The sequence below is a fragment of the Antedon bifida genome, chromosome 10, assembly GCF_963402885.1.
Source record: "Antedon bifida chromosome 10, ecAntBifi1.1, whole genome shotgun sequence".
In the NCBI taxonomy this organism is placed as follows: Eukaryota; Metazoa; Echinodermata; class Crinoidea; order Comatulida; family Antedonidae; genus Antedon; species Antedon bifida.
Genome location: NC_136235.1, coordinates 6,402,421 through 6,418,825, shown reverse-complemented (window position 1 = coordinate 6,418,825; position 16,405 = coordinate 6,402,421). Strand labels below are relative to the sequence as shown.

General features: G+C 32.0%; 2 protein-coding genes across 2 annotated transcripts; both read right to left on the bottom strand.

Annotated features, from left to right (window-relative positions):
• Nucleotides 1-730: 730 nt before the first annotated feature.
• Nucleotides 731-4,835, bottom strand: LOC144854260 (uncharacterized). Its single transcript, XM_078712187.1, has 6 exons — nt 4,047-4,835; nt 3,285-3,328; nt 2,597-2,769; nt 2,035-2,240; nt 1,646-1,724; nt 731-1,311 (listed from the first exon to the last, which is right to left on the bottom strand). The coding sequence occupies exons 1-6, from the start codon at nt 4,050-4,052 to the stop codon at nt 1,028-1,030; spliced, it is 792 nt and encodes a 263-aa protein (XP_078568313.1). The 5' UTR covers nt 4,053-4,835; the 3' UTR covers nt 731-1,027.
• Nucleotides 4,677-7,663, bottom strand: LOC144854602 (death domain-containing protein 1-like). Its single transcript, XM_078712540.1, has 6 exons — nt 7,649-7,663; nt 7,082-7,258; nt 6,136-6,485; nt 5,410-5,917; nt 5,120-5,168; nt 4,677-5,017 (listed from the first exon to the last, which is right to left on the bottom strand). Exons 1-6 carry the CDS (start codon nt 7,661-7,663, stop codon nt 4,677-4,679), a joined length of 1,440 nt encoding a protein of 479 aa, XP_078568666.1.
• Between the last annotated feature and the right edge of the window lie 8,742 nt (nt 7,664-16,405).

Genomic DNA, 16,405 nt, shown 5'->3' with positions numbered 1-16,405 from the left:
GCTGAGATCCCAAACTAATCAATTCAAAATAATTATCATATGTCGCTTCTGTGTTATACCAAAGATAATAAAAACCTATCTTTGGTTATACCTCCATGATGTGTCGATGGACATATATGTTGCTCTTTGTAAAATGTGCTTTTATTTTTTATTCTAGACCGTTATCAAACTTTATGTGACAACAAATATGATGTGCGCATGGACATGATGATGTCATCACTACCATATTTGGGTACTTAACTATCATAATTATTTGGGCACATCACACTATTTTTCAATATAGTTTGATAGTGTAGTCAGAGCCTTAGGCCTAATTGTTTGTATCATCATGAAGTGAAGTCTGAAGTCTTGAACAAGTTAGTTAAACAGTCTGGTATGGTGTGAAACTCCGTTTAGGACTTTTTGATTGTTGTTTTGGTAAATTTCGTTCGGTTCATTAATAGGCTTTTTCCTGGTTTATTTAACAACAACACTTTCTTTCTTTTTACACTTCAAATCAAAATCAAATCAAATAATCTTAATTTCTATTTGCTTTGTCAATAAATTCACATCACGGAATCTTACAGACCAGATTGATAGCAGTAATGTATATAGTTATATATTTAAAATTATTATGATATAATTCTGTATCTTCAATATAGTAATTGACTTTAAAAATAGGCTACTTCTCACCACATTGTAGATTTCACAATCCTCAACAGTAGACTTTCCCCAGTCTGTAGGGAGGCCAATAGTTATTGTCTTATTTTTATGCTAGTCCACCAGTCGGCGTTTTGATTTTTCTGAAATTGGGAGCTCAGGTATTATACGTGAATATGCACATAGGCCGATGTGCCAAAATATTATCTTATTTCTTATTAATTTCGGTCTAGAACCTAGACTGCCCCACCAGCTGCATTTTAAATATATTAATTTTTCTATGAAATATACTCTGTATGTAGTCATCTACTTCATAGTCCAGGCCATAATCACAATTATGCCCATCGTTAAAATAAATTAGACCTATGTTTTTTCCCACAATATTGTTTCATTTCTTCCCTTCTAATTCTTCAACAAGTTCAGCAAGGTCGATTCGTCCGGCTTTTTTCAGTGCATTGTGTAAAATATTTACTCTGTTGTCCCCTCGTTTGGTTGTCTTTTTCCATTCGAGAAACATGGCAACTGCCTGTTCTTCTGTGTCTCCTTGATGTTTCGATGACATTTTCTCTTGTTTAGAATACGGCACTCCGAGAAAAGTAGCCAGTTTTCTCCAATCGCTGCCTAATTCATCGGCCAATTCTCGAAAAACAACTTCTGTTAGTGGACAGGTATCTGAAAAAAACGTAGGGTAGTGTTTTCATCTTATTGAATCATACTTGCCATGTTGCCTAATTTTCAGACGTAGGAGCATTACAAAACCTTTCTTATCATAATAACAGTTAAGGAACACTCACTGCATTTTATGTGCAATCATGTTGACTCTAGTTCATGCTCTTCTCGTATAATATACATACTATGAGGACCAGATGATGGCCTACTCAATAATAAGGACTGTTAACAAAACAAGTGTAAGTGGAATGTAGGCTTACAAAATGCCTAACAGGTCGCTACTGACTTATAGTAAATCGGATAAAAGGAATGCCTTCATTTTAAGCAAAAGCCTTACCTGATTTTTTTAGTTGAGACTGGATTGGGAGTTGTGAAGTAGACGTCATTGGACTTGATATACACGGTAAGGAAACAACCTAAAAATGAGACAAACAATCAACATTTTATAATATTTGTTGCAATGAAGAAAACGGAATCAGTGGGCTCTTTGAGTAAATTACACAATAAGAATTATTTAATTCTTCATTTCATTTTCGTCATGTAAATACCACCATCCTAAATTAGATTCCCTAGATACTATCTAACTGACTATAGTACAAGTCTAGTGAATTATATGCTTTTATTAAACCTATATGTGTATCTAACTGATTCTCGATAGTCAGTTAGATAGTATCAAGTGACAGTTACAGAATTGGGTGAAGGGTTCATTGTTTGGAAAATACGCACCTCCGCATCTCGAAACACTGATCTTAAACCGAGTTGTTGTAACAGCTCATATATCTTAGTTTCAAAAATTATAGGATCAGTAGCTTCAGAAAAGTCTACGTAAAGATGTCCACCAAATATTGTGGCAACCCAGCCGTCAGGAGAATAGTCGGCCTGCATTTTAATCGGAATAAATTCCTTCTTGAATTGACGCATACAGTTTCCTTCTAATAATCAAAAAGACGAATATACTTGGACAGTTAACAGGGAAAATAGTGTAACATCTGATAAAACAGTCAATATGTGAAACCCACGTAGGCCTACTGTCGATGTTTACAGTAGGTATAATTAGGCCTACCAATTCAAGCCCGTATGGTTAACTGATTGAAAAGATCTATTTCAATTTACAAAGCTAAAAATTATCATTTTAGGAAGATTGTTTTCCTTTGTTTGACTTCCTAATGTATAACTACAAGGACCGTTTGATCACATTATTTTGGTAGGCCTACTAACTATGCGGGGAAACGTCGATGAAAGCCCTTATTTTATTTTCATTGAAGCTAAGGTTATATAGTTAACAAACCTGATTTGCAATTATCACTATGTTGGTATTTATCAGAAAAGCAAGCCAGAACAACAGCAGCATTTTTCACCGCAATTGCCATTGTGTCGAAGATAAAGCCATGCATCTTTTCTATGTCTATCCATACGTTGTAACCATGTTGTTTCAGACGATCTGCAATTTTCCGAACCATTCTAAGACAAATAAGTTGTATATATCATTATGTTTTGATTGAAATGCATTGATATTATATCATGTGTCCACCTAAATTGTTTAGGCCTAGGTCCCATAGATAAATCATCCGATTTGGACATAATATTAAACATTCTGAATATAAAATAGGTATAATAATTTATTTTATGATAATGTAACTTTGATGCTATTATTTTAAAACTGGAAATGCTATTTTGTTGTCAGGTGTATAAACATCTCAATCGTTACCGAAGCACCATGTTAAATATTAGCTGTATTTTTGTTTCTTGTAATTCAATTGCATTCTGCATAGAGCCGGTTTTAACAAATTCTACTTGGTAATAAAAAAAAAAGTCAAAAGTAATATAAAGCATGGATAAAGTAATTGACAACAAGCATACAGTTGCTTGATAGCTGATTCATCGATTATGCTTATGATCGATTGAATGTAGAAATCAATATCAGTAGGTATACATATAGAACGATATTTTGACATTTTAATGAAACTAACACTTACGCTTGATCATCCCATTGATAACTCATCATGATATATCCTGGAGCCTACAAAAAAAGTCCATTAACATACATTGGCAGCAACAAAATAAAAACATCTTCACAAATGTCGATAACAATAGGAAAAACGTTATAATAAAAACATTATGATATTTATTCCATTCTTTAGTCTCTTCTTTTTACTCCAACAGAACAGAAGTATTTGGATGACAATGACGTATGCTTTTAGTGTGTTGCAATGCAGGCATATAAGTGTTAAGGTATTTATGATCCACTGTGATAAACACACGGCGTATTACCACCCCCTGTTACAGAGTAAGCATTAATCTGCAGTAAATGTATACACGATTTATACAAAATGATTTTAAAAATTACCATTATTATTTATACGGTATCTTTACGTTACAGTTGAGACAACTAAAATGATAGACATAGCTGGGTACGGTGACCAGTTTGTAGCCCGGCAATCATGTCACAATGTAACGGATGTCAGTGCAGTGCTTGAATTGCACGATGTTCAAAATAACGACATAAACACAAAGTTCATTATTTAGGTACGTTAACCACATTTGAATTAAAATATTTAAATAAATTTGGACATTATAAAAATTTAATTAGTTCGACTCTAAAAAAATCAAGGCTATCAAATAACAATCAACATTAGCAGTGGCTTAAATAATTGGAAACCATGCATTATTGCTGCTAATATTAAACTATTGTAAGGCTCATCGGTTTTTAAAACATTTCATGCACTTATTTAACTTACATCCATAGTTGGTTAAACTTGTAGGTCGTCAAAAGTTGCTTAAAAACGAGAAAATAAACGCCTAAAAATACACTTGATTACTGTTAATAAGTAAACTCTTTGTGTAAAAATTAGCCTTTTAAAAGGCGTAAAATAATGTCTCTTATGATTCATTTGTAAAGGAAGTTTAAAATTTCCTGTTTCTTGAAGTGCGCCATCATTATTTATTTCTCTCTTTGTTTTAGGATTTTAATTTAAATTTGAACAGAACTGAATGTTACTTGGCTCACGTTCAATGTTGTAATAGTAATTCTTTAATCGACCTTTTATTATATCAGTCAATTCTATAAGCAAAACATATTATTCGAAACTATATACAATATTCGGGTAAGATCTATTGATGTTACGACTTAGCTCTCTTTCAATTCTAATTTCACCCAAAATGTATACTAGCTCCGGTCCAGTTTATCATTCAATGTTAAACGTCATAATATTAGTTTTATGATAATCTAAACACGGTAATCAACCTACTAAATGCTAGACTATTTATTTGATTCACCAGGTCTATTTTATTCTAGGAGGTTACTACAACATGCTTGATCATTATTAAAATTAATAGTTATAATTACAACTGTGGGCCTAGAACATTCTTTAACTAGGAGAGCACTCAGCAATGTTCTTATCCAATTCAGGTATAGTTTCAGTCTGCTGTTCAGACTCAATATGCTGCTGAGTGTCCTGCAACCACTGCACGAGATCTTTTCTTCCAATATCATCGAGTGCCTCTGAAAGTGTCTTCATCGAGTCTGATTGACTGTTTTGACCTTGATGCCATTTTCCAAGCATCACATAACATCGGCGAGTTACGGTTTTATAATCTTTCTGCAACTTCTGAATTGTTGAAGTCGCAACCTCAAGTCGTTGAGCCAATTTCGACCAATGTAATGAAATTCTTTCAGAAAGACCCTTCATAACAGCCTCAGATAATGGGCCTAATCGTAAGAAATCAAAGTAAATTAAATTAAAATTGTTTAAAACAAATTATATCATTCGAATTTTGTATTTCCATGTTCATGAAAATCCTAAATTCTTACCTTCGGCACTAAAATACAAAACACCATCTATCTTGCTAATTGGGGCCTCCTGGATAATAAAAATAACACTTTTATACTTTTATATTACTGTATTACTTCAAAAATGTTACTTAATCGAAATAAATCGAAACCTATAGAAGAAAAGCCATTCCATCACATTAATGTAGGTAATGCGAAAAAAGTACTGAAACAGTATTTTTAGTCGTTTTTTTCCCTTTGGACAAATAAAATGAAGTATGAACTAACAACGGTTTTGCATACTGTATGTTGAGAATTTGGTAAGTTCATACCTTTGTTATGTCGACATCGACTTTACCAACTTCGATGAACTTTAGATGGTTTGATGACGTTTCATTCCGACCATTATCAATATTAGCTACAAAAAAACTAATACTCCCACGATGTTTTTCTGAACCCCAGTTCCTCTCTTGATTAATAGGTTTCATCAGAAATGTATATTCAATCGTTTGGTTTTGGTGAAATCTAAACATAATGTTTTCTTTTCGGCTCTTCACTTCTTTTAGGTTTCCATCCAAACAGACTTTTATATGTTGGCCTTCTCTTATCGCTATATCTTCACTCTGAAAGATAATATTATAGCAAGAAACTGCTGTAAGCTGTCGAAGAATCTCATCTAACTCGTCTGCAAATACTACTCGCAGAATCGCACGCCTGTCATTTTCTTTCTGCTGACCTAAAATGATGTTTATGTAGAATGTGTTCACTTGGTTCTTTAGATGTCTTGCAATTACTGGTAAGTTGGTCAAGCTTGTTGTATGAAGAGCAATTACCGTTATACTGATTAGAAAGAAACATTACAAAAAATTTTAAGGAAAATATATGCGTTTTGTTCAACGTTGTCCTTCATATAATTGACAGAAGGTGTGCTGACAAAACAGATGGTGATTATTTTAATGGACGTTAATGACAACGGCGATGAAGATGACGATGATAAAAATGATAATAATAAAATAATAAAACAATATAAAAACAACAATACATTAATTAAAACATACCTTTTACAAATATTCAACAACTTAAATCTCAGTGTCCCCTTCGACCCATCGGCGACAACATTACACGGGATAACTGACCATCTTCTCTTGTTTGTAGAAGTCAAGATATGGTAACCAAACATGATTTCCTTTTCACTATCTTTAATGGACTCTAGCTCTCCACTGATGAATTGAACATGCTCAGTTCTCATCATCGTTGGACATGGTAAAACAATCTCTCCCGGTAGCAAACAATCTTCTATATCCTTTTCTGGTAGTAGCGATAGAAATGGACTACACGAAATCAAACCGCCACAGCCTGGAACATTTACATTCGAATTTGCGATAACCGACTGATGAATACGTTCTATCTGTATATAATGCAAAAAGAAAAAGAAAGTTGGTTTAATATTCCCGAATACTTATAATAAAACAATGCAAAATAAGGCGAAACGCATGTAAGCTAATTCATACAGAACTATCTCAAACTACATGTAACTAGTTTACATTGACAACTTTTCTTTTAACTACAAGTCTATTATCATTACTTCTTAAACAAACTTTATTTGTGGATATTGGAAGCAGAATTTGAACTTTTTAACAGTATCATGTTTTACAGAATTGTCAAAATAATAATATATAAATCAGTAAACATTTTAGTATACTGTATTAATATATTTTATTTTATTCTATATTTGTAAAGAAATTACTGAAATATCAGTATAAAATCGAATAAAAATATCACCATGGCGCGAAATACTATGTGTAAATATTGTGTTAAATTGAGTAAAAGTATACCCCAAGTAATTTATTTTTTACAGTAGGCCGAAAAAAGATGAGAAAAAAAAGATAAATTTGTTTTGCTTAATTATTGCCATGTGAAAATTTGGAGAAGAAATATCATTTTAAAATGATGTATTGTAAAAACATAATAGGCCTATACATATATAATATATTATGTTCTCACCAGAAGTTTTGCAGTCAAACTACAAGAATTTTCTCCGTAGGTTATTTCTATGTCCGGAACGTTTCTGAATCGTATAGTTCCACCTTCTTTTAAAATACTAACATCTTTTTCTTTAGGTCGATGGATGATAGCATACATACCAAGTACATTCACTTCAATTTCAAGAAATCTAACACCCTAGACAAGAAAATTGGTCAATAATGTTACGTTCCCAATTAATAAAAGCGTATTTATGTAAACATGTATGGTATCAGTAGCAAAACATACTTTTCAGTTAACATCTCATTCGCGGTACTGTAGGTTAAGTTAAATCTTTGGAAATGTCCATGATACATACATCTTATGATTGATTGTTAATGCTAAAATTATCATAAGTCACATATTGTAATTAGAAAATTACCTAGATACAAATGAAAGATTGGATATACAATTATGGAATATTAAGTTTTTTTTTTCAACGTACGCACGGATTATACCTTGTGGTACACTTAACGCTCTTGGTTTCAATATCATTGACTTAAACTCAACCCTTAGTTGTGTTACATAAGATGACATTTGAAAACAAACTTTTCCGAAGATCATACTATGCAAATCTGTAATCGTCTATACACAAATATAAACTGGCAATTACTGATGCAGTTTAAAAATGCAATTATTTATATCTGTTTTGTAAATGACTGAATACCTGATATTCTTCAAAGACTTTCTCAAACTTATGAGGAATTACGTCATTCCAACTTTTCTCGCCATCGTTCGAACACAATACTACAAGATCATTCACTTGACCATCCAGCAATTCGTTTCTGATTGGTATTGCCAAATAAATAAACGGCTCAACAGATTTTCTTACAGGTTCCAGGTTCAAGATATCACATACTAACACGTCGCCGTCTTTTAATGGTATGGTAGTGTCTTGGGATGGGTTGGTTGCAACAAATGGTTCACCGTCAATGTGTTCAACTGGTGATCGTATAACGCACAGCAGTTGGTTATTATGGTCTTGGACACTGAAATGAAATTGTTGATTTTGTTTTACAGTTATTGATATTTTAGACAGATAGTTTTATTTGTTTGTTATATTTGTATACATGTATTTTTTTGTGAATCAAATTATCAATTATCAAAACACACCTTATAGTTTTCCAGTTGCTTAATGGTACAGTGTGATTTACTTTCGCTTGAGAGTCTTTGTCTTTCAACTCTGAGACCAACAAAGACAAAAAGAAGAAAAAACTGTTAACACAGTTGCGTCAGTTAATCAATTTGATAATATAAATAATGGATGGATCTCCCATTACATCAATATTTGTCGTTTTTTATATCGTTTATGTTTGTATGTGCTTAATACAGTTAGACTGTTTTCTTGATTAGGCAATAGTTTTCCACATAGAGTCTAGTGACAGCTACAGAAGCGCCAACTCTAGTGCTTTAGCTTGTATTTCTTCCTAATTGTTTTATGATTGGTTATTTGAATGTATTATATTATACTATACTTTAACACAGTTAGAGAATCTTTAACAAACTGATAATTCTGAACTAAGTACAATGACAAAGAATTAATGCAAATGATTTCTTACTATTTGAACAGTCTGCGACTATTGAAGGCGGTAAACATTTACATTTGGAAATGTTTTCGTTAGAAGACTCAAAAGAACCAATGAACTAAAGAAAACAATTATTGTGATGTATATTTGTACAGAAAAGTGTTATTAGAAGATGTTTTTCTATCTAATCGTCTGCCTCTTAAAGTTCAATAGCAATTTGTATCTTTTTGTCGAAAATGTTGTTGTTGTCTAAAATCTTTTTTTTATTCTTATTCTTAAAGAAACTCCATATTTTGAACAATATAATAGATCCACACTCTATGTTTGAATCTTTTTATCAGTAAAGGTAATTGTCATTTTCTGATTTATGATGAATTTTTTAAACATTTATGATCGAGAGGTCCATCCATGAAGTTATATAAAAACAAGATCAGAACTTTTGGAAAACAGTTCTTTGCTAATCTTGTTGTCGATTAATGAAATTCACTACCAGATAAGATCTCGAGCTAATGCCAATTAAGTATCCAAGTAAGTAAATCTCTGTTTTTGAGGAAAAGTCAAGACTATCATTTTCGAGTATATTCCTACTTGTTATTGTTACATACTAGTACTGGGTGTTCTGTACAGTTCATTTTGATTGAAATGCAATGCTATTTATGTTTCAAAAGAATATGAATACTTTACATTTTTTGTTGTTTTACCTACCTGATTATTTGACCTAAGGCAGTATTCGAGATGCATCATACTAGCCTGGAATTCACTACTATCTTCCGCTTTTGTGAAGTCGACTTTGTTGGTAGATCGAACCTCTCCCCACTTCTCAATTTTAAGACCAGTCTCTAACACCAATGTTATAAAACCTTTTTCATATTTTGCTATAGATTCTCCAACTAACAAAGAGAATAATAAATACATGTAATAGGCGGTCATTTTTATTTAGTGCTGAGGATGCACAAATATTATTGTAAACATATTTTTTTAGCAATAATAGTTTCTAACCATGACACCTTACCTTTTTGACAAGTGAAACTCTGTTCGTATTTTTTAGAGAAACACCCAAGAACAAAGCGTGAGTGCTGTACTATTTCTGAGGTGCTTATAACTCTGTCGCTCTTGAAGATTTCATCTAGAACTACATCATACCCACTGTCCAGTAATTTCTGGCCAACCTTTTTTGCCATTCTTAAAACGAGAATAATAATAATAATCGAACAGAAAACTATATAATCTTGTTTTCCTTGATTATTAATACACATAGCTTTCGTTTACACAACGTACCTCATCTTTTTGTCAGAATGACTATTTAACTCGACAGCTGCGTGGTCGTGTGCGTCGTGTAAACGAAACCTCGTTTTTATCAACATCTTTCTCATAATACGACTCGACACTCGACGATGATAATGATTTGTAACAGGGATTTTGATGACCACCATCATGTGAGGATGATGGTTCATCATTCACATCATCATCTATTCCCTTTTCCCTTTATTTATTAACTTTAATCATTTTATGAATTATATTATGAAAATTATATAATAAAACTTATTTCTAAATAAAAAAATTAATTTAAATAGTATGTTTCTAATCTTTTTTTTTTCATTACATCATATAATACTAACCCATCATCTTCCCGGTTATAGCTAAGTAGTATGTAGCCAGATGATTGATTTCCCTGCAAAAAACGGCTCATAATTAAAATAATCACAAAATATGGAAGACGAAGGTGACGATAAGAGAAGTACTGTCAAAATTACAGAGATATGTAAACGTAAACGTTGGAAGTTTATCCAATACTAAATAAAATGGTCTTTTACACATTTAATATACCATTCTGTGTGATACTTCCCACAACATCCCTCATCAGTTATGTAATATTTAGACATTTCATGTCAAAAAAAATTATTATTATTATAAGCTTGGCTTGAATTATAGAATGTAATCCAAATGATATTCAGTGAAACTATTATTCCTTAGTTATTATTGAGGAGTAGGTATAGGATGTAATACAAACCTCAAATAATCCAGTATTCGCAAACAATATTCGCTCGCACACACATTATAAACGTGTGGTCATCTATCGAAATTCAGATTTAAAATTTGGTGACTCAATCAATGATGATGCAAAATCTAGATACATGTTTTAACCATGGTGGTAAAACTAAGCAAATATTACAAAGCTCTACCAATTTTAAACCTTTAAAAAACAATTATCCTGAATCCCCCTACCTAACCTAGTGAATTATCATCGTCGTATCATAGAGACATACTCACCCCCATATTACGTGTTTGGTTGTTTTTCTCCAAATGAATACCAACTAATAGTGCGCTCTATGACAACTGATCATTATTGATACATGGCATAAAGGCAATCAAAAGTAGTATTTTGTATATTCTATAAAACTCATAAGCAGGTTTTGATTGAGACATTATGGATGCCATTACTATCAATGGGTGTACTATTAGTATTATCTATGTAAATTAAAAGTACCGAGAAGTAGATCTACATTATTTTTATACAAAGTAATCGTGTGACGTCAGTCAAGATTACTTTCAGTTTCTGTAAGAACAAAGAGCAACAAATCTCAAAGGTTTATTGTTGACTGGGTTTAAAGACGATGGAGCTTTTGTCTTCAGTTTAGTCTTAGGATTTCCAATCAATATTACTGTAGGCCTGTAAAGAATGTATTGTCCCCAAAAAGGAAGATGAATAAAATCATATTTTGAATATGCCATTTTGCATTTTAATAAAGTTATTCATTTATGTAGATAACAAAACGTATTAATTGCAAAAAGACAACGGTTAAATTTAACCAACCATTTGAACGACAGGAAATTGACTATATTAATTTTTACTATTATGTGACCTTAAAATGGCATATTCAACAAAAAAAATGTTTGAAAACCAATTTTTAGGGGAACAATATCTTTTCAATATCTTATCAATTGTTAAAGTAGGAATGCGACTATCATTTTTCATTATCTACAAAAGTGGGGTGCTTGGGGACACACATAATAACATAGGCTTGTCTGACTCAGAGTGTGTTTATGTAAATACGTCTCTTGCCTATGTTACTGAACAACCATCAAACTCAATGACATTGGTTGCTAGCATTAGTAAGCAAAATGATAATTACTTCAACTGGTCTATTGTGTACATTATTTTAATAATGATTGCTTCTAGAAAGATCAACTTTTTAAATCGATATTGTGTTTATTTATTTCTTCGTCGTAATTATCGACAGCACTAATGACTTGAAGGAAGCTATCTTTTTTCCCCTTTTTATTCCTTAATATTATTAGGCCTATGTATATTTTATATGCAAATGACAATAATAATTGTCCACTGAAGAGTGAATGAATATTGCTGTAACCAATAATAACAAGAAGAATTAGTTGAAACTGGTTGCTGTAATAAAAAATAATAGGAATTAGTTGAAGAAAGTTATTATTTATTTATTCACTCCCTCATTCATTCATTTTATATATTCATTTATATTGGTGGTAAAGTAAAACCCAACACTTTGCTGGGGGTCTTCTGTTAAGGCGCAGGTATTATTATAAGTTTGGTAGATATCTTTATTATAAGTTTGGTCGATATCTTTTTAGCCCGAACGTTACGCCAAGGAAGGATCGAATTTCCTTAGTGACACGTTAACGTTAATGGCCTAGTGAGCATGAATTATTAATTTTTGAGACAGAAGAACACCGCAACAAAGTGTCAGGCATTTTTTTAATGAGATAATGATTTTACTTGTATACAATAAACAATTCATTCGCAATAAATCAGTGACATTATTCATGTAAAACAATTCACATCGCAGCCTAATGATAATTTAGATAATTAAATAATAATTATAATAAGGTAATTGTCTTTAGCCATTACTCCAAATAATCTGTACTCCTTCAACACGTTGTTTTAAATTTAACAACGTCAAAAATAAACATAAATATTCATATAAAGGTAATTTGTAAACGATATCAGTTTTACTCCATTGAAAATTAACAATGTTATCTAATATCAAAGTTTGTTACGACAGCTTCATACGATTGATTAGCGGTGATGATTAACGAAATGGAAAATCAAACAAGATATATAACATTGATTTGAAGATCTTTCTTCATTTTGTTCCCTATTTTTAAAAATTTAATATTATTGACAAGAGTTCTTCACAAATGATACAATCATTTATATTGATAATCATTGTATTCATCCACATTCATCGAATTTTCCTTTTCTTATATACATTTCAACATCTTTTAAAAAATTACAATATCCTATAATTTTTTTTATTGCAAGGTTAATTCTTTTTATTTATAATTGTGAATACGCCTACATGACTTTTAAGTTTAAAAGTTGTACCTTATTCCAGCAGCAAAAAAAAGGACAGGGATAAAATTACTAATATTTGTAGTCTTTGGGTTGCTGTAAATACTATATTAAATCAGTTAATAGGTTTATTTCCAAAACTTATGGAATAAATAAAAATGTTAAAGATGATGTTGCAGTTCAACGATTGAAAAATAAAACAATTAGGCCTAACAAAATCACGTTGGCTAAATTTCGCATGATGTGAAGTTTAACGATTCCACCGAAGGAAATCGCCCATCAGTAATTAGTGATTTTATGTTTATTATTAAACGCGTAGAATTCTATCTGAAAAAAATTTAAATTCCAATTTCATTTTAATGAGTACGACGATGTTTTAGAATTTCAGTATATGAGGTGGGTGCTTGTTGGACAGAAGCCTTAGTGAATATCGACGACACTGCAATAGGTTCCGAAGTAGATGTTCCGTCATCTATATAAATATATCAACATACATTAAGTATGCGAGATCAGTCATTAATTTAATAGGTTACAAACTATACATGAACTAATAATAATAATTATTTGGTTTGACGCTTTTGCAACAGCGGCACAAACCAATCGATAGTGCATCCTAATTATAACATCATAAAATAGGATTAAATTCAACAATACTATAGATAACTATAATATAAGTACCGGTAATATTTAAATAGTCCTGTCTGAAGATAAGATTGAATCCAAGTGTCCAACGGCGCAAAGTGCACTGCCAGCACAACCCGATAACAGAACCAGTGGAGGTAGATCAAACACCAAACGACAAAACCACTAGATAATCACGAAGACAAAATATTGATAGTATTTGGTAGTGTTATATTATTTTTCGTACCTTTCATCAAGCTTTGTCATCGATTCTGATACGCTCTAATATAAGTAACTCCAAAAACCAACTAACCTTAATCCTAACCCAACGACCACAATCAACTGTTTTTAATAATATTAAATAATCACAGAACTGATAATTACTGGTAAAGTGAGTAAACTCCCCGATTTTAACCAATATCTTAGAAAGTATGGACAGGTTCTTCGTTGCCCAATATTGAACACTTCTTTTGGTGGAGATGGTGGGTGAGTTTTGATAGTGCTGGTTTTGGTAATTGCCTTGTTGAGCCACCTGTGAACATTTTAAGATAAGAGAACGCTTTAACGGATCAAAAACCAGGAAATCATTATATAAATATACTTAATACTTTACCGATACCGCATTTACAATATAGTTGGTCATTGGAATACACTTTGAGTACGTCAATATTGGACATAATACTATTTTTTCACAGTAAGTTATTTAAATTATTCTAATGGTTTACATTAAATTTATGTTTTGAACCGATAGTTAATCGACGTAGGCCTAGTTGATTCGTCACCTCGTGGTGCCTTGATAAGACTTCACGTCGGACGAGCACAATATTTAATATATCGTAAGCCTCTACCAAATTAAGAGAATACATGGCGTAAATAATTATTATGTCGTATCAGAACCAGCACTACATCAAAGCAATATTTTGTCCATGGGATTCACTTTTCGTTTTGTTTTGGTTTTTGTTTTATAGAATTAATTAAATCCATCCATGTTTGCTTTACCCACAAATTCTCCTTTTTCAACTTCATCTCCAAACTTCAGATGTACAGGACCGATCATTTTCCATAAATGTGTTGTAGCCTATGAAACTGTTGTGTAGCTGCAGCTTGTTTCACGTTCTTACCTTCCATAAGGTCCAGGGTTCAATCATACCAGAGTGACCAGAGTTCATTTTGTAACTCACGATTTATACTCCACTTTGATGAAGAAGCATCAAATGAAACTTAGTTTCAACAAGGAAGAATATAAATTATAGTTTATCCGTTCTGTGATTGGCGTTTCTCGCTGTTGAATGGATGCGAGTAAAAGAAAAAGGAAAAGACGATGTTATCTTGAAAGAAGAAATTCTGATTAATCGTACATTTTATTTATTTCCACAAAGCAGCTTGTAGGAGCAATGGCGTCATCGAATTATGAGAGAACACACTTGCTGACATTTGAACCTGATACCTACTGGTCAAGAAAAATGACTTCCGATCTTGTTGATGTAGAATTTGATATCAATGGAAACATTCTTGTCTGCAACTCGACCGATGAAATTATAAAGTTCAATCAACAAGGCAAATTTTTATCCAAATTTTCCGTTGGTCTTAACAGAAAAATAAAGAGAATGTCGTGTAATAAAAAGGGTCAAATTTTTATGACCGATGACAACGCAAAAGAAGTGATAGTCTGTGATGATAAGGGTCAAGTAACGTTCACATTTTTAGTATCACATGTTCCAAATAATCCCAGAGGATTAGTAGTTTCAAAAGAAACGGGAGATGTGTTTGTTGTGGACAGTTACGCAAAAAATGTTCTACGATTCACAGAAAATGGGAAATCATTAAATAGATTAGGCATATATAATGAGTTAAAGGGAAACTTAGTTTCCCCATTTTATATAGCCTTGGATTCAAACCAAAATGTACTAGTAAACGATAAGGAGCAGAATCGTGTCCAAGTATTTCGACCAGACGGTCAGTTTGTCCGATCTCTACGTGGATGTCGCCACCCAGGAACGTCTTTAGAATTCTTAAATCAACCGAATGGTATTGCTGTTTTTGAAAATGGATCTGTAGCCGTTGGTTCACAAGCTGGGTTGTTTGATTGTAAGAATGAATCATACGGGCCCATAATTCGTAGGTTTGACGATAAAAGCAGTTCGAACAGCATTATGGGTACTAAAGGTATTGCTACTTACCGTAACATTATGGCAGTTGCATTATCGATACCAAATGCCGAGTCCACCATCGAGTTATTTAAGGATTCATAATAATTTTAAGATATTAGCTTTTAAGAATGTGTCTGGTGTTCTTTGATAAAATTGCGACAAGCGAACCAGAAAGGTTTCATTGATTATCAAGATACAAATGTTTAACTATATATAGACGTATTTTTTAAAAAAGGCATTTGGTAAATTATTAAATTTAGAAAGCAAAACTATTTTTTACTCATATTAATTTCAGAAGCACAAGAGCAATCCTACGAAATTGTGGTAGGACGGTCTCAAACATGTTGGTGTCTTTAGGTAAATAAAAGGAAACACCAAGTAACTATATAATATATATCAACAGTTATGAATTTGAAGGTCCCTTTTGCGATAAAGGAAAGTTACCTCACGAGTTTTTGTGTAAGTGGGACAAATAATATATGTAACAATTTGCATATAGAGAACCGAGACGTCTGTAAATGTTTTTTAATCTAATTTGTATGATACTATGCATTAAGTACAATTAAGACCTTACGGTGTTCAAAATGAGAGGAGCTACGTTGTCCTCAAATTGTAATTGTATCCGAATTTATTGTTGTATTTTTCAATATTTTATTTTTATATTTTTTCCATTATTTTGTAT